Source organism: Prunus mume, linkage group LG1 (assembly GCF_029339155.1).
Source record: "Prunus mume cultivar Tortuosa linkage group LG1, ASM2933915v1, whole genome shotgun sequence".
Lineage (NCBI taxonomy): Eukaryota > Viridiplantae > Streptophyta > Magnoliopsida > Rosales > Rosaceae > Prunus > Prunus mume.
In genome coordinates this window covers 10,008,108-10,029,635 of record NC_142698.1, presented here as the reverse complement: position 1 = coordinate 10,029,635, position 21,528 = coordinate 10,008,108, and the positions used below count along the sequence as shown (strand labels likewise).

The window sequence follows — 21,528 nt, the reverse complement described above, 5'->3', positions numbered from 1 at the left end:
TTTCTTACAAGTTCGGGTTCTGTCACAAAATAAAAAATTTCTTTTCCAAGAATCGTGTGCCTTTCTCATTGATGGGTGAAAGAATCAAACTCATGTTTATCTTTTCCTTTACTTAAAAGATAATAGTACCAAATACAGAGACAAAGATAATTAGATTGTAAAGGCGAAACCAAAGTTTTGACTTGTCCCTCTCTCTCTCTTTCTCTCTCGTTCTCTTTGGGCCATTGGGTTGGGCCCGTTTGCATGGAGCAATGAGAACAAGCACTAGACTTATTTTTGTTGATGTAGAATAAGAATCTCTAACCACCAACCCTAGGAGGGCCGGTCATTATTTGTCTCTTTATCGCCAACATCGCATGTAAGACACAATAAATTAACTCTTTCATCCTCTCCTATATTGCAGGACAGTACATGGTAACAAGGATATACTTTAACCTAAACTTTGATACCAAGTATGAGGATTATTCCTTTTACACTAACTCACCTAATAAACATATTTCACTACAAAACAAAAACCCTTCTATGACGTCTAATTTGAGTCATGGATGACATTTAATGACATGGATCAGGCGCCGTAACTCGTGTTGTCGAAAATAGGGGTCATGGAAACTTTTTCAAGACACGTCTGTTTCACTTCATGGAATGGAGTTTCAATGATGCGGATAGAGTGTCATGGAAACTTTTTCAAAACACGACGTTTGTTTCGCATCATGGAATAAGGTTTCAATGACGCAAATGACATAATTTAATAACATATATTTTAGGCACGTCATTAAAAGTGTCTCATTAAAAGTCATGTTTGTTGTAGTGTTTTTCAGTACTTCTATAAATACCCTTCATTCATTTGACTCTTGTGTCATATTTTCTTTAATAGCACCAAAAGTTTAAGACAAGAAAAATAAATGGTTTAACATATTATGGATTCGTTAAAGGAGGAGTTGCCAGTGTTCCAAATGTCTCTGGTACTCACCGGGGATGTCAAGACCGGCCTTGTCCTCGTTGACATTGTTAATGGCTTCTGTACCGTCGATGCTGGAAATTTGGTATATAAGATTGATGGATTTATGTATCAAATCAATTTTCAAAATTTGGTTCTAAGTTTAATATTTTTCTTTTGTCCAATGGCATAGATAAATGCTGCAATTGTGCATTTTGTGATGCATATTAAATAGGCACCAACACAGCTTGATAAGCAAATCTCTGAAATGGTAGACAAGTTGGTGAGAGTTGCAAGACCTTTCTATGATAGAAAATGGCATGTCTTTGCTTCCCTTGATTCTCATCATCCTGACATTCCTAAGCCTCCTTATCCTCCTCATTGCATTGCTGGAACTAATGAAGCAAAGCTAGTCCCAAGTGCCCTTTTGTTCTTAGCTTCTTGTGTTTTCCGTATCCTAGTAGCTCTCCTCTAATTACACAATCATTTGCAGTCCTACAATGGTTGGAGAACGAAGCTAATGTGAAACTTAGGCGTAAAGATTGCATCGACTCCTTGCTTTCGTTGAGAAAGAAGCCTCTAATGTTTTTCTCAATTGGGTGTAAAGTAATCATATCAAAGGTGTAAGTACTTCCTAAACCCCAAAAACTGCCCAAATAAATATGCACGAACGACTTCTAATAAGTGTTCGTTCTTTCGCTCAGCCACCTTATTTTGTTGGGGAATATATAGACAAGAGTGTAGATGTATGATGTCATAATCTTGTAAGAATTTTTTGAGATCATGATTAAGATATTCTCCTCCATTGTCATGGATTTAGGCATGAAATTGAGTCACCACCATTTTATGGAACTGTTGAAACGTTAAACTGACTTCCCCTTTGGTTTTGAGAAAGGAAACCTAGTTCATTCAGGTGCAGTCATCAATGAAAGTGACAAACCATCGAGCTCCAGTCGGAGTAGCAATTTGAGCAAACTCCCAAACATCAGAATGAATAAACGAGAAGGGAACCAAACTTTTATTTGTACTTAATGGGAACGGAACACAGTGGCTCTTAACCAATTCACGCGTATAACACTGGAAGTCGAAAACATCAAAACTAGAAAATAATGATAGAAACAACTTCTTCAAATAACTGAATGAGGCATGCCCAAGACGTTTATGCTATAACCAAACTTTGTCTCTCTACCTCTAAGAACTAGCTCCACTTGTTGTGAAAGCTTGACTAACCTTGGTTTCACTATTCGGTGCCCAGTACAAGTAATAGAATTTGCCTCGCTTAGTACCACAACCAATCATATTCACCGTGAGGATGTCATGAAATACAGTGATTCAGCCAAAATGTTACAGTGCACCCCAAACTAGTAGTAAGTTGTGCAACAGACAACAAGTTGTGGTCCAAGTATAGAACAATTAATACAGAATCCAAATGTATGAAGTTAGAAATAAATAGGGAGTCCTTCCCAACCACAAGGGAGGGGGTACCATTAGCATTAGACACCATTGACTGAGTGGATGGTTTGAGACAAATAAGTTGCTTAGGATCAAATGTCATGTGATCCAATCCATATCACCCGAGTCAATAATCCATGTGGACTTTGGAGAAGACATATGAAAAGCAGAACCTTTGGTGATGACAATAGAAACACGAGCCCGAGTAGTCAGTTTAGCAGGATTGACCGCATGCTTCGTGATCTGCAAGGAGGGAGATAATTGTAAAGGGTCCTGACATTGCAGCGGAAGTAAGATTTGATATGAGTGTGTGTTTGTAGTTAAGGAGTTGATTTGAGAATTTGAGGAATTTGAGGGATGGGGTTTCTAAGCTAGTGCAAATAAGGTGATTCCAGCATCTCTTCCTTCTGCTAAATCTCTGAGCTCACCTAACAATTTCAATTTCAACTTGTAGCTGCAAAATGTAGAAAAAACCCACCATTTCAAATCCTCAAAGAAAACCCATATCCTCCTATCTCTCTCTTCCAACTCACGACCTCTCATCAACCTCCACAGTTAAGCCACCAAGTGCGACCTCCATCGTTGACCTTGGAAGAGTAATATCTTGAACTTCTTTCCGCCGCCTGAACAGCTGTACTTAGAGGTCAAATATAGACTTATTAAAGAAATATTAGGTTATCTTCATGAGATAGTTTTGGAAGATGAAGGCAATCATCGAGCCAAGAAATTTCCTTGCTTTTTGTTGCTAAGATGAGACTACTCTACCCAATTTTTGTGTACGGATGCGGATTGTTACGTGATGAAAATGGTACATGTCCATAAACTCATCCCTAAAAATAAAGAGAAACTTCTATAATGTATAATTCAGCACAACAAATACATGTTGCTAGTTAAAAAGATCGAAGCTCACTTAGAGGGGCACTATGGATGTAACAAGCGACATCACTTCTACATGCTATATAAAGAACTGGATATGGAAGAGCCGAGTGAGTTGTATGATAAAATTGATAATGTAATATGCATGTTAGAGTGCACTCAAGAAAGTTTACTTTTAAGTGGCTCAGTGAACACTATTGTGACTGATCGACTGACCTTTGAATGGAATGGTGAGGTTATCGATTGCAATTATAGAGTGCGAACGATCTATGGCGTAGTTGGTGCCACTGCATCTAACATTAAAAGTGACACCTCTTTCATTTTGGTGGTGGAGAAATGAACAATGTTGAATTGATTCTAACATGATAACTTTGATCAAAATTATTCATGTATAATGATCACGAGTGAGGGACAACCTAGCATTTTTACTATACTATTTCTAAAATAAATTCCAACCGAATTGGAGCTTCTAGTCCTTGTGCTTACGAATTGTAATCTCTATGGACTGTGAATTTTGGTTACCTACCGATGCGGTTCAAGTAGTATGACACATGACAATTATAGGTTGTCAAACCTTGGGATAATGTGGTTAGGATTGAGACCCTATAATTCGGACAAGCATAAGATAACAAAAAAGCAAGGAAAACTTTTGAGTAGTCATACATTGATAATATAGATAGAGAGAACAGTGTATTGCGAATAATCTGAATTTGGTTGAAGAGGTAAATTATAGTAAATAGACCACACCCAGGGGTGTTGGCCAAAGGTCTCCAATGAGTGTGTGTTTGTAGTTAAGGAGTTGATTTGAGAATTTGAGGAATTTGAGGGATGAGGTTTCTGAGCTGGTGCACATAAGGTGATTCCAACATCTCTTCCTTTTGCGAAATCTCTGAGCTCACCTAACAATTTCAATTTCAACCTGTAGCTGCAAAATGTAAAAAAAACCTACCACCTCAAATCCTCAAAGAAAACCCATATCCTCCTATATCTCTCTTTCTACTCGTGACCTCTCATCGACCTCCACAGTCAAGCCACCAAGTGCGACCTCCATCGTTGACCTTGGAAGAGTAATGTCTTGAACTTCATTCCGCCGCTTGAACAGCTGTACCTAGAGGTCAAATATAGACTTGTTAAAGAAATATTATGTTGTCTTTAGGTGATAGTTTTGGAAGATGAAGGCAATTATCGAGTCAAAATTTTCTTACTTCTTGTTGCTAAAATGAGACTGCTCTAAACAATTTTTGTTTACGAATGCTGATCGTTACGTGATGAAGATGGTACATGTCCATAAACCCACCCCGAAAAACAAAGAGAAACTTCTAGAGTGTATAATTCGGCACAACAAATACATGTTTTTAGTTAAAAAGATCGAAGCTCACTTAGAGGAGCACTATGGATGTGACAAGCGACATCACTTCTACATGCTATATAAATAACTGGATATGGAAGAGCCGAGTGAGTTGTATGATAAAATTGATGATGTAATATGCATGTTGGAGTGCACTCAAGAAAGCTTGCTTTTAAGTAGCTCGGTGAACATTATTGTGACTGATCGACTGACCTTTGAATGGAATGGTGAAGTTATCGATTGCAATCATAGAGTGCGAACGATCTATGGCGTAGTTGGTGCCACTGCATCTAACATTAAAAATGACACCTCTTTCATTTTAGTGGTGGAGAAACGAACAATGTTGAATCGATTGAAACATGATAACTTTGATCAAAATTATTCATGTATAATGATCAAGAGTGAGAGACAACCTAGCATTTTTATTAGACTATTTCTAAAAGAAATTCCAACCGAATTGGAGCTTCCAATCCTTGTACTTACGAATTCTAATCTCTTTGGACTGTGAATTTTGGTTACCTACCGATGCGGTTCAAGTAGTATGGAATAATGTGGTTAGGATTGAGACCCTCTAATTTGGACAAGTATAAAATAACGGAAAAGTATAAACATGCAAGGAAAACATCTGAGGAGTCATACATTGATATATATATATATATATATATATAGAGAGAGATAGAGAGAGAGAACAGTATATTGGGATAATCTGAATTTGGTTGAAGAGGTAAATTAGAGTAAATAGACCACACCCGGGGGTGTTGGTCAAAGGCCTCCGATGAGTGTGTGTTTGTAGTTAAGGAGTTGATTTGAGAATTTAAGGAATTTGAGGGATGAGGTTTCTGAGCTGGTGCACATAAGGTGGTTCCAGCATCTCTTCCTTCTGCGAAATCTCTGAGCTCACCTAACAATTTCAATTTCAACCCATAACTGCAAAATGTAGAAAAAACGCATCACTTCAAATCCTCAAAGAAAACCCATATCCTCTTATCTCTTTCTTCCTACTCGTGACCTCTCATCGACCTCCACAGTCAAGCCACCAAGTGCGACCTCCATCGTTGACCTTGGAAGAGTAATGTCTTGAACTTCATTCCGCCACCTGAATAGTTGTAGCTAGAGGTCAAATATAGACTTGTTAAAGAAATACTAGGTTGTCTTTAGGAGATAGTTTTGGAAGATAAAGGCAATCATTGAGCCAGAAAATTTTCTTGCTTCTTGTTGCTACAATGAGATTGCTCTACCCAATTTTTGTGTACGGATGTGGATCGTTACGTGATGAAAATGGTACATGTCCATACATGCACCCCTAAAAACAAAGAGAAACTTCTAGAGTGTATAATTCGGCATAACAAATACATGTTGTTAGTTAAAAAGATCGAAGCTCACTTAGAGGGGCACTATGGATGTGACAAGCGACATCACTTCTACATGCTACATAAAAAACTGGATATGGAAGAGCCGAGTGAGTTGTATGATAAAATTGATGATGTAATATGCATGTTGGAGTGCACTCAAGAAAGCTTACTTTTAAGTGGCTTGGTGAACGTTATTGTGACTGATCGACTGATTTGAATGGAATGGTGAAGTTATCGATTGCAATCATAGAGTGCGAACGATCTATGGCGTAGTTAGTGCCACTGCATCTAACATTAAAAGTGACCTATTTCATTTTGGTGGTGGAGAAACGAACAATGTTGAGTTGATTGAAACATGATAACTTTGATCAAAATTATTCATGCATAATAATCACGAGTGAGAGACAATCTAGCATTTTTATTAGACTATTTCTAAAATAAATTCCAACCGAATTGGAGCTTCCAATCCTTGTACTTATGAATTCTAGTCTCTTTGGACTGTGAATTTTGGTTACCTACCGATGTGGTTCAAGTAGTATGACACATGACAATTATAGGTTAGCAAACCCTGGGATAATGTGGTTAGGATTGAGACCCTCTAATTTGGACAAGCATAAGATAACGGAAAAGCAAGGAAAATTTCTGAGGAGTCATACATTGATAATATATATATATATATATATATATATATATATATAGAGAGAGAGAGAGAGAGAGAGAGAGAGAGAGAGAGAGAGAACAGTATATTGCGGATAATCTGAATTTGGTTGAAGAGGTAAATTAGAGTAAATAGACCACACCCGAGGGTGTTGGCCAAAGGCCTCTGATGAGTGTGTGTTTATAGTTAAAGAGTTGATTTGAGAATTTGAGGAATTTGAGGGATGGGGTTTCTGAGCTGGTGCACATAAGGTAATTCCCGCATCTCTTCCTTCTGCGAAATCTCTGAGATCGCTTAACAATTTCAATTTCAACTCATAGCTACAAACTGTAGAAAAAACCCACCTCTTCAAATCCTCAAAGAAAACTCATATCCTCCTATCTCTCTCTTCCAACTCGCGACCTCTCATCGACCTTCACAGTCAAGCCATCCGGTGTGACCTCCATCGATGACCTTGGAAGAGCAATGTCGTGAACTTTTTCTCGCCGCCTGAACAGCTGTACCTTGAGGTCAAATATAGATTTGTTAAAGAAATATTAGGTTGTCTTCAGGAGATAGTTTTGGAAGATGAAGGCAATCATCGAGCCAGAAAATTTCCTTACTTTTTGTTGCTAAGATGAGACTGCTCTACCAAATTTTTATGTACAGATGTGGATCGTTATGTGACGAAAATGGTACATGTCTATAAACGCACCCCTAAAGACAAAGAAAAACTTCAAGGGTGTATAATTCGGCACAACAAATACATGTTGTTAGTTAAAAAGATCGAAGCTCACTTAGAGGCCAACTATGGTTGTGACAAGCGACATCAGTTCTGCATGCTACATTAAGAACTGGATATGGAAGAGCCGAGTGAGTTGTAAGATAAAATTGATGATATAAGATGCATGTTGTTTAAGTGGCTCGGCGAACACTATTGTGACTGATCGATTAACCTTTGAATGGAATGGTGAAGTTATTGATTGCAATCATAGAGTGCGAACGATCTATGGCGTAGTTGATGCCACTGCATCTAACATTAAAAGTGACACCTATTTCATTTTGGTGGTGGAGAAACGAACAATGTTGAATCGATTGAAACATGATAACTTTGATCAAAATTATTCATGTATAATGATCACGAGTGAAGGACAACCTAGCATTTTTACTAGACTATGTCTAAAAGCAATTCGAACCGAATTGGAGCTTCTAGTCCTTGAACTTACGAATTGTAATGTCTATAGACTATGAATTTTGGTTACCTACCGATGCGGTTCAAGTAGTATGGCACATGACAATTACTGGTTGGCAAACCCTGGGATATTGTGGTTAGAATTGTGACTCTTTAATTTGGACAAGTATAAGATAACAGAAAAGTATAGACAGGCAAGGAAAACTTCTAAGGTGTCATACATTGATAATATAGAGAGTGAACAGTATATTGTGAATAATCCGAATTTGCTTGAAGAGGTAAATTAGAGTAAATAGACCACACCCGGGGGGTGTTGGCCAAGAATTGAGAAAAATATATGGCAATAACTAAAATGAATGGAGTTTTCTCTGAAGGGGAAAGCAGCCGTGTGTCACCGCTTCGCCTTGTGAGGAGAGAGGGTGAGAAGGGGCAACAAGAGAGAGAGAGAGAGAGAGAGAGAGAGAGAGAGAGAGAGTGGTGTTTCTCTCGAGTTTTAGAATTAGGTTTAGCATAATATTAGAGCAAGGATTCTCTGTTGGCAAGTCCTTACTTAGTTAGGATTTTGGTTCCTTACTATGTTAGAATTTGGGTTATTTACCCATTTATCTAGTCCTATTATAATTGAGATTTATTTTCTATTGTAATTTATATTTAGTTTCTATTGTAATTTGAATTTATTTCCTATTTTATTTAGGGTTGTACTTCTTTATAAATTCCTCAATATTGAAGAAGAATAAAGATATGAGCATATAACTGAATATTTGTCATACTTTGTTTGACTTGGTATCAGAGCTAGGTTTTTTTGTGACATGTGCTTGCATTCTCCTTGTAATTGAACTGCTCTCCTACCCTAATCTACAAGGGGGGAGGGGGAGTGAAAAAAATACGTTTCTCTTTCCCATATAGATATTGCCTCTTTCTTGACTCCGACAACCTCTTCTCTTCAAGGGGAGATGAGGATTGAAGAGAATTTGTCTGCGTGAATTAGCTAAAGTTGCTATGGACTAATTTATCATTGTTTACAGCTATCATTTATGTGGTCGTTGTCGTTGTTGTGGCCTCTGCTACTGCTATTGATGTTGCTTTGACTGCTTCGCTTTCCATTCCTTTGTCATTGCCGATGATGTTGATGTGTTTCGATCCGTCTCTACAACATAAAAAAAAAACCTAACCCTAACACTATCTATTTCCGTGGCACTATATAGCTAGCCTATAATCCTAGTCCGCCGCCGCCTATCTTTCTACCGTTGTCGCGCCTACCTTGCTATTACTGCCGCTGCCGCCACCCCACTATCCATCACCATGCTGAATGTTGATTCCTTTATTTCTTCATTTGCTTCTGTTTTAACTTCACCTTCTGCTTCTCCTACTCTTATTGTGATGGTTCATACTGAATCGTCCACCAACCTACTATTGGGATTCAAATTGAATATATCCAATTATGCGATTTGGGTTTCGATGATCGAACTCTATGCTACTATACAAGGAAAATTAGGTTACCTAACTTGTACTCTAATGCCCCAGATTCCAAAGATCCATAATTCAAAAAGTGGAAAATTGATGATGCTACCATTAAAAAGTTGGATAATGCGCACTATGGAACCTAGTTTGTTGAATATGTTTCATACTTACCTACTGTCGTACTCACATGGTTTCTGTGTTATGCCTTACCTACTACCATGCTCACAGGGTTTTTGTGTTCTGCCTTATCTAATGTCGTGCTCACAGGGTTTTTGTGTTTTGCCTTATCTACTGTCGTGCTCACAAGGTTTTTGTGTTATGCATGACCAACTGTCGTGTTTGGTTTCTGTGTTTTGTTTTTATGTGTTCTTCTATGTGCCTTATGTGTTAGGGTTTTTCAGTTGTTTCACTCGTAGTTTATGGCCTTGTTGGTCCGTCGCAAATCTCGCTGCCTGGTGCTCTAGGCCGAGGGGATGTGTGTCAACACGTGACATCCTCCTTTTGGATGCGGTGCGGTTGTGCGCGGGCGTGCCAAGCACGGTCTACCGTGCATCGAGATGGTGATGGGGTTTAGGTAGAAGATGTTCAAATGATGCGCTGCTTCGGGTTCGACTTTAATCAAACGATCGTGGCCGAGAGAGGAACCGGTCTCGCCGTGTTCACGGCCTGAGCTACAAGGCCGTTTAGTGGTGGTGTTGGTGGTGGGTTTTAGGCGGTGCTCCAGCGCGTTGCTTGGTGAGCGACGGTCATATGATACATAGGGTGAATGAGGCGATAACAGCGATGGTGCTCCGGCGCCTTGAAAATCAAGGGTCGTATGATATATTGATAAATGGATTTTCCTTACAATCTACCACTACTTCCAGGAAAGCATGTAAAGGTATTGAAAGTGCATTACAGGAAAAATAAGTTGCTTCGTGGGAGGCTTTTGGTTTGGTGTTTGAACCCTTTGAACGTGGTCTTGAGCTTAGTATTTATAGGAGGAGTCCTGGAGGGCCAATCGAGGCTGGAAAAAGATCTGCCTGATGGCTTGAAAATATCTGCATGGTGGAGTCAGATCGGGGCAAATGGGTAGTCAAATCGGCATTTGGGATCGTGAAGCATGGTGGTGTGACCCCCATAAATCTCGACAAATCTCGGCCACCTCCCTGATCGTGGGCTCTGCACTCTTGGTGTGGGAACGCATTTAATGCTCGTCCAGTGGTTGGTGATCTGACCTCAAGTTGTGAGAATGCTTTGTGAGAATGTTTGCACCTAACCACTCTGATTCCTGTTACCAAATCTCGACTTCAATCACTTCCCTTCTGCCTCGTGCATTAAATGCTTCTTGCACCCAGTGGTTTTGCTGTGGCGGTCGAGACACTACTTCATTAAATGGGGCGTGGGACCCTGAGGCCACGTGGCGATTTGACCATAGTATCTTTGGCCGTGTCTCTCATGGACTTCGGCCTCGGCCCATAATGCCGTGGTTGTGAGGCCGAGAAGACCCTGCCTTCGTATTTTCCTTATGTTTTCGAAAAGATTAAATGTTCGACGAAACGTGGCCGTTTCATCCATGAACAGTGCCACGGCCGAGACGAAGTCCCTTCTGACGACCGTGATTTATTTAGGCACAAACATGCCTTCTCTACAGTTGTTCGATTGGTCAATATCGAGTATGGTGTTCTATGACTCGCTTGCCAAGTTGTGCATGCAAAATATCTTTGCCTCAACTTGAGAAGGAGTGTTGGCGAGTCCTTACTTAGTTAGGATTTTGGTTACTTACTCATTCATCTAGTCCTATTATAATTGATATTTATTTAATATCGTAATTTATATTTATTTTCTATTGAATGATTTATTTCTTATTTTATTGAGGGTTGTACTTCTTTATAAATATCTCTATATTAGAGAAGAATAAAGATGTGAGCATATAACTAAATATTTGTCCTACTTTGTTTGACTTGCTAAAATATGAATATGGTTTGAATATTTTAAGTTAATTGTATTCTTCTCCATAAGGAGGTATATATAGAAGTTTACAATGGTGCTTTAAAAGGAAATAGATACAATAATTAATTAGGAGAATATCTCCTAATTAATATGTTAACTCATGTCAACATTTTTTTCCCCATAAGCATGATGATGTTGTAAAATGCTTTGTTTTTTTGTGTACTGAAATGAATATTTTGTTTGTTCAAAGTAGTAAATGCCTTGACATTCGATGGAAATGGATGAATAGTTTTTTTCCTGCAAGTTGGGGTTCCGTCACACAGTTAAAAATTTCTCTTCCAAGAATCGCGTGCCTTTCTCATTAATGAGTGGAAGAATCGAACTCATGTTTATCTTTTTCCTTTACTTATAAGTAATGGTACCAAATACAAAGACAAAGATAATTAGACCGAAAAAGCAAAATCAAAGTTTTACCTTGTACCTCTCTCTCTCTCTCTCTCTCTCTCTCTTTTTCTCTCTCATTCTCTTTGGGCCATTGGGTTGGTTGTTTGCATGGAGCAATGATAACGAGCACTAGATCTATTTTTATTGTTGTAGAATAAGAATCTCTAACTGCCAGGCCTAGGAGGGCTGGTCATTATTTGTCTCTTTACCGCCAACACTGCATGTAAGACACAATAAATTAACTCTTTCAACCTTTCCTATATTGCGGGACAATACATTATAACAAGGATACTCTTTAACCTAAACTTTGATACCAACTATGAGGATTATTCCTTTTACTCTAACTCACCTAATAAACATATTTTCCAGTACTTCTATAAATACTCTTCATTTATTTGACTCTTATATCATAGTTTCTTTAACAGTACCAAAAGTTTAAGACAAGAAAAACAAATCGTTCAACAGATTATTGATTCATTAAAGGAGGAGCTGCCAGTGTTCCAAACGTCTCTGGTACTCGCCGGGAATGTCAAGACCAACCTTGTCCTCGTTGACATTGTTAATGGCTTCTGTACCGTCGATGCTGGAAGTTTGGTATATAAGATTGATGGATCTATGTACCACATCAGTTTTCAAAATTTGGTTCTAAGTTTAATATTTTTCTTTTGTCCAATGGCATAGATTAACACTACAATTATGCATTTTGTGATGCATATTAAATATGCACCAACACAGCCTGACTAGCAAATCTCTGAAATGGTGGACGATTCGGTGAGAGTTGCAGGACCTTTCTGTGATAGAAAATGGTATGTCTTTGCTTTCCTTGATTCTCATCATCCTGACATTCCTGAGCCTCCTTATCCTCCTCTGCTAGAACTGATGAAGTAAAGCTAGTCCCAGGTGTCCTTTTGTTCTTAGCTTCTTGTGTTTTCCATATCCTAGTAGCTCTCCTCTAATTACACAATCATCTGCAGCCCTGCAATGGTTGGAGAATGAAGCTAATGTGACACTTAGGCATAAAGATTGCATCGATGGGTTCCTTGGTTCCATTGAGAAAGATGGCTCTAATGTTTTTATCAATTGGGTGCAAAGTAATCAGATCAAAGTTGTAAGTATTTCCTAAACCCAAAAACTGCCCATATGCTTGAAGTTTGCTGTTGTTGTCTAAATTTTCCATTTATTTTTCTTTTCCTTGTGTTTCAAGATATTGGTCGTAAGGATGTGCACATATATATGTGTCCTAGATTTTGTGTGTGCGACTTTGTTTGCAAGAAATCGAGGTTTCCTTGTCCCTCTGGTGATTGTGTATTCTTGCAGTTGCGCCACTTTTGATATTCCCATTGAAGTTGCCAACACTTCCAAAAATGTTGTAACTCATCCCCAAGTACTTCAAAATTCTAATCAAATCTTTGTATGGCTAGTAGTTGTCTTGTTCTGATTTTCTTTTATTTTTCCTCTTTTGACATTGTATATATAAAATTCAAATGAATAAATTATTGTATGGTACCGCGTCATCTAATATGGTTGGACGATGACATTTCCCACTTTTAAGGTACAATATCCCGTCAATGTAATATGTTGGATTACATGGTTGATATTATTTCTCACTTTTAGGGTATAATATCAATAAATATTCACTTATTTTATCACATGTAGACAAGTTATATCTGATGATCATGCTTGAGTACTACACTATGAGTAAATAATCTAGGGAGGTTTTGGAAAAAGCAAAAGGAGGGAGAAATTTTTTAAAAGAAGCCAAAATGGATAAAATTGCCCTTATTTATTTTTTGATTTCCTAAGGAATCATTTACATTTGTATGTCTTTGATTTGAAAGTTGAAAAGTTTTTCTGTCTTTTTTGAAAAACCTTTGGCTTTTTCCAAAAGTGAAATTTTTTTTATGACTAAAACCTAAATTTACCAATAATCTATGCCACTTATTTGGTGTCAACTTGTATTATTTAATTTTCCGCCTATATTAAATAGATTGTGCTTTTCATACTCTCCTTACCTGACTAACTACTACAATCCACACAGCCAGTTTAGATAATACACGTTTAATTATAAGAATGAAAACACGCTCTCTCGCCCCTTTCCTCCTCACATTCTCATCTATGTCACTCACTCTCTCTCTCTCTCTCTCTCTCTCTCACTCACTCACTCACTCACTCACTCTCTCTCTCTCTTCAATCTCTAGATTTGGAGATCTAGAGTGCGAAACCACCTTGCCATCTCTTCTCACAGATCTCATCTCAGTGATCTCACTCCAAAACACTCTTGAGTAACAGTCACAACCATTCGTTTAATACTTTAATTTCATATGTCTGCTTTCTCAGGGACTGCAATTTAAAGTTTGAGATATAAGTAGCAGAGAGAGAGTGCTCCCATAGCTTAACAGTAAATTTGATCTGAATTTGAATGGAGTTCACAGAAGCTTACAAGCATATGGAATGGGTGTAGAAAGTGTTTCATGGTCTCCTTGTGGCCAGTTTCTAGCAGTGGGGAGTTATGACCAGATGTTATGGGTTTTCAATCACCTGACTTGGAAGACTTTTGCTGAATTTATGCATCTATATCTACTGTCCATGCTCCCTGATGTGTTGTTGTTTTTAAGGTTACTGTTTGTTAATATATTAGATATATATTTTTTTTTGGGTCAATAAGAACTTTCATTAATAGGAGAGCAATCCAAAAAGATTACAACTCAAAGAAAAGGAGAAGCAGAGCCATGCGACATAACAGAAGTGCATGCAAAGCAAATAAACTCAATAAACCCATACAAGCTGCTACAAGAAAGAGCCCCACATAATGGGAAGTGGTACGACAATCCAAAATCAGAGAGTTTTGGCCATCTTAAACAGCGCATGCTATATGGAGGCTGGAGGAGGGCAAGGAAGACCATCACGATTTAAGATATGCACAAGAGATGTGGGGGGCCTGGATACCCAAACTTCCGGACTCGACCTCGATAGTGCCAGCGACGCAAGGTGATCTGCCGCTTCATTGTTTTTTCTACTGGTCCATGCCCAGTTACATTTTGAGAAATTGGAGTTGCATTCACGAATCCTTGATATAAGTGGGTATAGATTCCATCTTTCATGCTTTATGTTTCCTTTCACGCTCTCGATCAGTTCTTTGGAGTCAGATTCAAAGCAAACCTCTGGTAAGCCCAGCTTAGATGCCCATTTGCAACCTTCAAAACCAGCAACTGCCTCAGCCATGATAGCAGATTCCGTGTGAAAGAATAGACACTTCGCTCCCACGAACTCATCATTGGCATTTAGTGCAATAAGACCTGCTCCCACTTTGCTAGAGGATGCCAACCAAGCAGCATCAAAGTTAACTTTAATAACATGGCCTTTCGATGTGGTCCAAGAGGTAGGATTTGGAGAGGGTCCTTTGCAAAACCTCCTCACAATCCTTATGTTATTCAACGCAACCAGCTCCTCCACTTGAGAAAGAATGGTTTTGATGGCCAAGAGAGGTTGTGGTTTGCATTGATAAAAAAAACAAAACGATTTCTTGTTTTCCAAATAATCCAGCATATAACAGCAATAATGCATGATATGCAGCCTTTTTCCTCCTTAGTTTGGAGCCCATCCATGGTACATTTCAGCAACCATTGGTCAAAGGTGGTAATTCTCTGCTTGTCAATTTTATAATTAAGAGGGCCACCAAACCAAATCAATTCGACCCACGCGCAAAGGAGGAGCAAATGTTCAACAGATTCCTCATGAGCTTGGCATATGGGACATAATGGGGTTCGAGCAATTTTGCGTTTGTGGAGAGCCATCACCATAAGCAGTCTACTATGAATTGCACGCCACATAATTTTTTTTAAATCTTTGGCGGAATCTTATCTTTCCAAATATTTTTCCATACCAAGGGGTCTATTTGTGATGAGATGGAGGCGTTTCTGGCGATGGTCTCAACTTGCAGGGCATGGATGCAATGGTATCCGGACCGCACTGAAAATTTGTTGTTCTTTTCCCCATGCCACACTAATTATCGTCCTCCCTTCCATTCCCTATAGGGATAAGCTAGATAGCAAGCTTCTCCTCGTCAGTAATTGAAGCTTGAATCGGGGTTAAGTTCCAAGTTCTGAAATCCCAATCAATTAAAGTTTACACCCTAGTGTTAGGATCGACTGAGGCCTGTAAGTGGGGGTGGAGTTTACCATCGTGAAGGGAGGGAATCCAACAGTCATCTAAAGCTTTGCTTGTCTACCATATTCAGACATCATGTTCATTTAGTTTGTTGGATGTTCTCTCACCCATTAATTTCTAAAATGTATGATGATTCTGGCAAAAACAAAAGAAAATAAAATATTGTCATATGAATCTTGACAAAAAAATTTCGTGTCATCCAAATTTCAAGTTCCACTTCATTTATTAAATAATTTAAAAAAGTATAATCCAAATATAATATAATTTAGTCAGACTATTTATCCGGAACAATATCAAATACCTTATAATATTATGGACAAATAGTCAATACTCTCCAAAACAGATTAATATTATTCGACAGAAATTAATCAGTACGGTCCGATGTACAAAACGAGCCTATAAGTATTCCTTAATATGTGTCTTTAAATATATTTTTATACATTTGATTGGACATTGCTCTAATTTTGTCATATAAATAGATTAGTATGGATAGATAATTCTAACCACAATTATGGCTAGATACTTTGAACTCCGAGGACTTTGGATACATGGGATGAGACATAATTTGCTGTAACGTATAACCAATTGTTTGTTTTTTGTTTTTTTGTTTTGGTGAAAATAACCAATTGCTTTCAAATATATAAAATATGTATTTGTTTTTTCTTAAATGATATAACTCCTCATGTTTCTTCTTCTTCTTCTTCTTCTTTTGTTTTTTTGTTTTTTTGTTTTGTTTTTTTTTTTTGTCGTAACAGGAGCCGATGCATCATATAGGCCTTTACATAGCCAAAGGAAGAGGAGCAAAGGTAGCGTCCAAAGTGTCATTCGATGCAAAAGATTTGGGCGACTATCTTAAAGTGGTGTGTTTGGAAATGCATAATGACTATTTCTAGAAATATTAGAAAACACATTTCTAATTAAAATAAGACGTGTTTATAATAAGAAACACTTCTCGGCTTACACTAAGTATATCAAAAATTTCATAGTTCTTTACATATAGCCTCCTCTTTTGTTCATAAACTTGCAACACATACATAAGTTAACCCATTATAAAAAAATATCAAATTAAAAATTTAGCCCCCTAAGATCCAAAAAGATTTGATGGAATGAGATATCATTGTTTTACTATTTCGATGAATCAAAAGCTGGTTATCACGCGTAACATACTGTGATTGATCGAGAATAACAAAATAGCGTTATTCTTATTTCATATAAGTGTTTCTCCATAAGATCCCATGACTCAGGGGATTTGGGTGATAAGATGATCAATTTCAGCATGTACTTTTTTACTATTGGAAATTGGGCCCAAACACCTTCAACCTTTGACATGTGGTAGCCTCATGGTCCCACAACTACAACATAAGACCATCTCCAACCTTTGGGGTGGAAACTCAAATTTTGAGTTTAGCCTCCCAAAATCATCTCCAGCCCATGTATTTTGGGAGGTGAAAATTTGAGATGCCTCAAACTTGGACTGAAATTTCACCCAAAATTCTGCCTGGACTGGTAATTATGTGGGGCCCAATCTGTTTTAACATATAATTTTTTATTGTAGGAAAGCAGCAGCCCATGTGCCCAACTTTGTTTGCTGGCCCACTTTGACAAGTGGGAATCTTCATTCCTTTTCCGGTTTTGACAACCAACGGCTAGTTTTTCAAGTTTTTGTTATGCTTTTTTTTTTTTTTTTTTAATTTATAAATATTCCAACAGCTATAAAATCAACGATTCTGATTCATTTTAGGTAATCTCAACAGCAAAATTTTACATCTAACGGCTCAAATTTAAATCCAACGGTCAAATTAATATTTATAATTAATCTAAGTCAGATCCAACCCCAAAACTTATTCCAAACTCTATAAATAGTCATTCATTTGGTAAATAATCCACCAAAAATCATTTTTTTCCTTTATCCCTTTGTTTTCCTTTCTCCCTTTGTTATAATTTTTCATTCTACATTCATTCTTGTTGAGAATGGCCCCAAAACCCCAAAGAGGTGTGAATTGGAAACCACAAGAAGATGAGGCATTATGTAGAGGGTGGGTTTCTGTATCTAAAGATGGGGCTATTGGCACGAATCAATCAAATGATTCATTTTGGTTGCGTGTGTACCAAAATTTTTTGGAAAATGATCCGGGCATGAGCGGAGCCGAGGTACGATCACCGCAAGCTATTGCTTCTCGGTTCAAGATCATCAACCAACAATGTTCTCTTTGGAAGGCATGTCTAACAAAGGCCAATGCAAGGCATGTGAGTGGCTCCAATCTTGAAGATGTGGTGAGTACCCATTTTTTTCAATGCTTATTGCTCCAGCAAAAACGTATGGTGTTGAACAGAACCACCATGTTTGGATTGTTGAGCATATTGCTCCAGCAAAAACGTATGGTGTTGAACATCCATTGCAACCCTCTGTTGATGAAGGTCATCATCATCATCAGAATCATCATTGAAGAAATTTTGTATAGCCTTCCCACGTGAATTCATTGTAAGAAGGAGAATTGAAGGAGATTGTGTGGTCGATTCAGTATAATAACACTTCTTAAATAAACAAGAGAATGAGATAAGGGAAAGTGAGATGAATAGAGATGAACAATGGCAAAGTCAGATGAATAGAGATGAACAATGGCAATGAACAATGGCAAAGTCAGTAGAGATGAACAATGGCAAAGTCAGATGAATAGAGATGAACAATGGCAAAGTTAGATGAATAGTCACAAATAATGGTTCAGAACGTGATTGAAACAACACAAGATGTGAAATGGTTCAGAACATTATTCAATGAGGATAAAGGAATCCAATGAAGTAAAAGTAAAAGTAAAAATGGAAGAAAATTATGGCAATGGCTTCAATGAAGGGTTCGAATTATTCCGGGCATACGTATGGTGTTGTAATTGTTTTTATTTTTAAGTGAAATTCTATTATGTTTTGAAATTTTAATTTTTTTAGGTTAAAATGTTTAGAAAATTAAATCATGAGTATTGAAACAAAAATAATATCAAGAAAAATTAACAAGAAAAAAAATTAGGGGTTAATCATTCTTAAACAATTTAATAAAGTTGCAGACTCAAATTATGAGTCTGCAAGGTTGGAGGAAAAAAAATTTTGAGTCCTGAAAATACATGAATAGTTGTATTTTGGAGGGTGAAAATTTGAGTTTAGCCCCAACATGGTTGGAGATGGTCTAATAGGAGATGGATTATCCTATTTGATTCTACTTTAAACTGATTGGCAGGAAGAATCCCACTGTTTTTTGTTCCTATCCTTTTTCTAATAAGAAGGAGACGAAGGGGTTAAGGTACTTTCCAAGGCATCAAAAGCCAAAAGCCAAGGTAGTTGTTTGTATCTTCTGTCTCCCTTTCTTTTGGGTCCTTGAGGTTTTTGTCTCTGGTACAAAATACAAATAAAATAACTGTTGTTGCTTTTTCTCATTTGGTATTTTGCCGTATTCGTATAAGAAACGTTGTAGGCCAAACATCCAACGGTGCAAAACCATTCTATTTTTGTTGCTGGTTCCTTTCTTCCCCTGTTACCGTTGACTGGGTACATATATCATAAGTTTCTCACACACAAGTCTGAAACAGCTTTCGTTTTCCTCTGTAATTTAATACAAAAAGCTGTCAATTTTCAAAGTCTTCGTGTTCACTTGATTCTTTGTTTCATATTTCTTTATCAGAAAGAAAGAAGAAAAAGGAAAAGAAAAGAATGAGTGTGCAGACGATTGATTTGTTGAAGGAGGAGCTTCCGGTGCACCAAGAATCTCTGCATCTCACCGGTGACACCAAGACCGGCCTTGTCCTCGTCGACGTCGTCAATGGCTTCTGCACCGTCGGTGCTGGCAATTTGGTAATTTCCCTCTTCCCCTTCTGCGCTGTTTTTCTCATTATCCAGTTTATGGAAAATAATAAGATTTTAGATTTATTTCCATCTATAAGTTCTTGGTTCATAGAAAGCTTTGAACTTCTTTTTTTGGGGTTTATTATTTATATATGCGGCCATGTTATGCATATACAATAGGCACCAAGACAGCCTGATAAGCAAATCTCTGAAATGGTGGATGAATCAGTGAGACTTGCCAGAGTTTTCTGTGACAGAAAATGGCCTGTCTTCGCTTTCCTTGATTCCCATCACCCTGACATTCCTGAGCCTCCTTACCCTCCTCATTGTATTATTGGAACTGAAGAATCAGAGCTAGTCCCAGGTACCCTTTTTTTCCTTTTTTTCTCTTGTCATTCATTTCCCCCCCAATTATTGCAGCAGCAACTATATATTTCTTGGATTAGCTTAATATACTTCAGGCATTTCGTTGTGTTTGTAGTTCTCTCTTAATTATATAATTATCTTCACAGCTCTGAAATGGTTGGAGAATGAAGGAAATGTGACCCTTCGGTGTAAAGATTGCATTGATGGATTTCTTGGTTCAGTTGAGGAAGATGGCTCTAATGTGTTTATCAATTGGGTTCAGAGTAATCAGATCAAAGTTGTACGCATTTCCTAAACCCCGAAATGTGTTCATCCACCTGTGATCGTGCTATTTCTATTTTATGTTGATTCTTTTAGTTGGTGCCTACGGAATTCTGTTATTTCTGTCTAATTTTGTTATTTCTTTTCTTTGTTTTTTTGAAGATCTTGGTCGTAGGAATATGCACAGATATATGTGTGCTAGATTTTGTATGTACCACTTTGTCTGCTAGAAATCGTCGTCTCCTTGCCCCTCTGGAGGATGTGATTGTGTATTCCCGTGGTTGTGCCACTTTTGATCTTCCAGTTGATGTTGCCAAAACTGCCAAAGATGTTGTGGCTCATCCCCAGGTACCTCAAATCAAATATTTTTATCGTTAGTAGTTGTCTTGTTCTTATTTTTTTTCCTTTTCTTTGTCCCCTTTTGACATTGTATACCTTAACATTTGTCTTTAAAGTATCTAGCCACAATTATAACTAGTACTTTCAAAACAGAAGACTAAGACAGGCTTGAGCTTGAGATTGAGAAGATTGACGAGGGGAATAGAGAAGATTGACTTCTTCAGATTTCCACTTGCTTTTTTTTTTCTCCCTTGGTTTGCTTTGTCAATGAGAACTCTACAAGTTTGATCGTTTGGTTGTTCTTCCAGGAGCTAATGCATCACATAGGCCTTTACATAGCCAAAGGAAGAGGAGCAAAGGTTGTGTCGGAAGTGTCATTGAATACAAAAAATCCATGAGGCTTTCTCTTTGCGAGGGGTGCCTTTTCTAAATAGTGAACTTATGCTCTCTATATGACGAGCTGTCTTCATCAGGCAGTTCACATGTGGGAGGAAACAAGAAGGGTAACTGAAAATGGTGTGTTTAGGAGTGATGACCCATGATGGCAGCTGGAAGGGTCACAGCATAAAGATATATTATAATTTTCTCTGTTACTAATAAAATGGTGTGTTTAGAAGTGAAACAATAAGAGTAACTGAAAATGGTGTGTTTAGAAGTGATGACCCATGATGGCAGCTGGAAGGGTCACAGCATAAAGATATATTATAATTTGCTCTTTTACTAATAAAATGTACAGAGAAGCTTTACACTTTGCACTCTATTTCACTGAATTATAAGGCTACGGCTATGTCTTTGTTATGTGCATTGGCAGCCTGCGATTTCGTGTTTGATGTTTCAACTGTAAATGAGCTGGAGTGATTAATTGCATGCTCACTGAAGGCAGGCAAGGAAAATTAACTCATCAACTGGATTAATAGGGTTTTATCTGATTCT

General features: G+C 37.8%; 1 protein-coding gene and 1 pseudogene across 2 annotated transcripts; both read left to right on the top strand.

Annotated features, from left to right (window-relative positions):
* The first annotated feature begins 902 nt into the window (after positions 1 to 902).
* LOC103335861 (nicotinamidase 1-like) lies at positions 903 to 16,691 on the top strand (annotated as a pseudogene).
* A 2,415-nt stretch (positions 16,692 to 19,106) lies between these two features.
* Positions 19,107 to 21,393, top strand: NIC1 (nicotinamidase 1). 2 transcript variants are annotated; one of them, XM_016792751.2, is made up of 6 exons: positions 19,107 to 19,124; positions 19,469 to 19,638; positions 19,810 to 19,993; positions 20,142 to 20,275; positions 20,419 to 20,604; positions 20,904 to 21,393. In XM_016792751.2, exons 2-6 carry the CDS (start codon positions 19,498 to 19,500, stop codon positions 20,991 to 20,993), a joined length of 735 nt encoding a protein of 244 aa, XP_016648237.2. In that variant the 5' UTR covers positions 19,107 to 19,124; positions 19,469 to 19,497; the 3' UTR covers positions 20,994 to 21,393. The 2 variants fall into 2 exon arrangements, with proteins under 2 accessions (XP_016648237.2, XP_008236202.2); XM_008237980.3 differs by lacking the exon at positions 19,107 to 19,124 and adding an exon at positions 19,199 to 19,335.
* Positions 21,394 to 21,528: the final 135 nt, after the last annotated feature.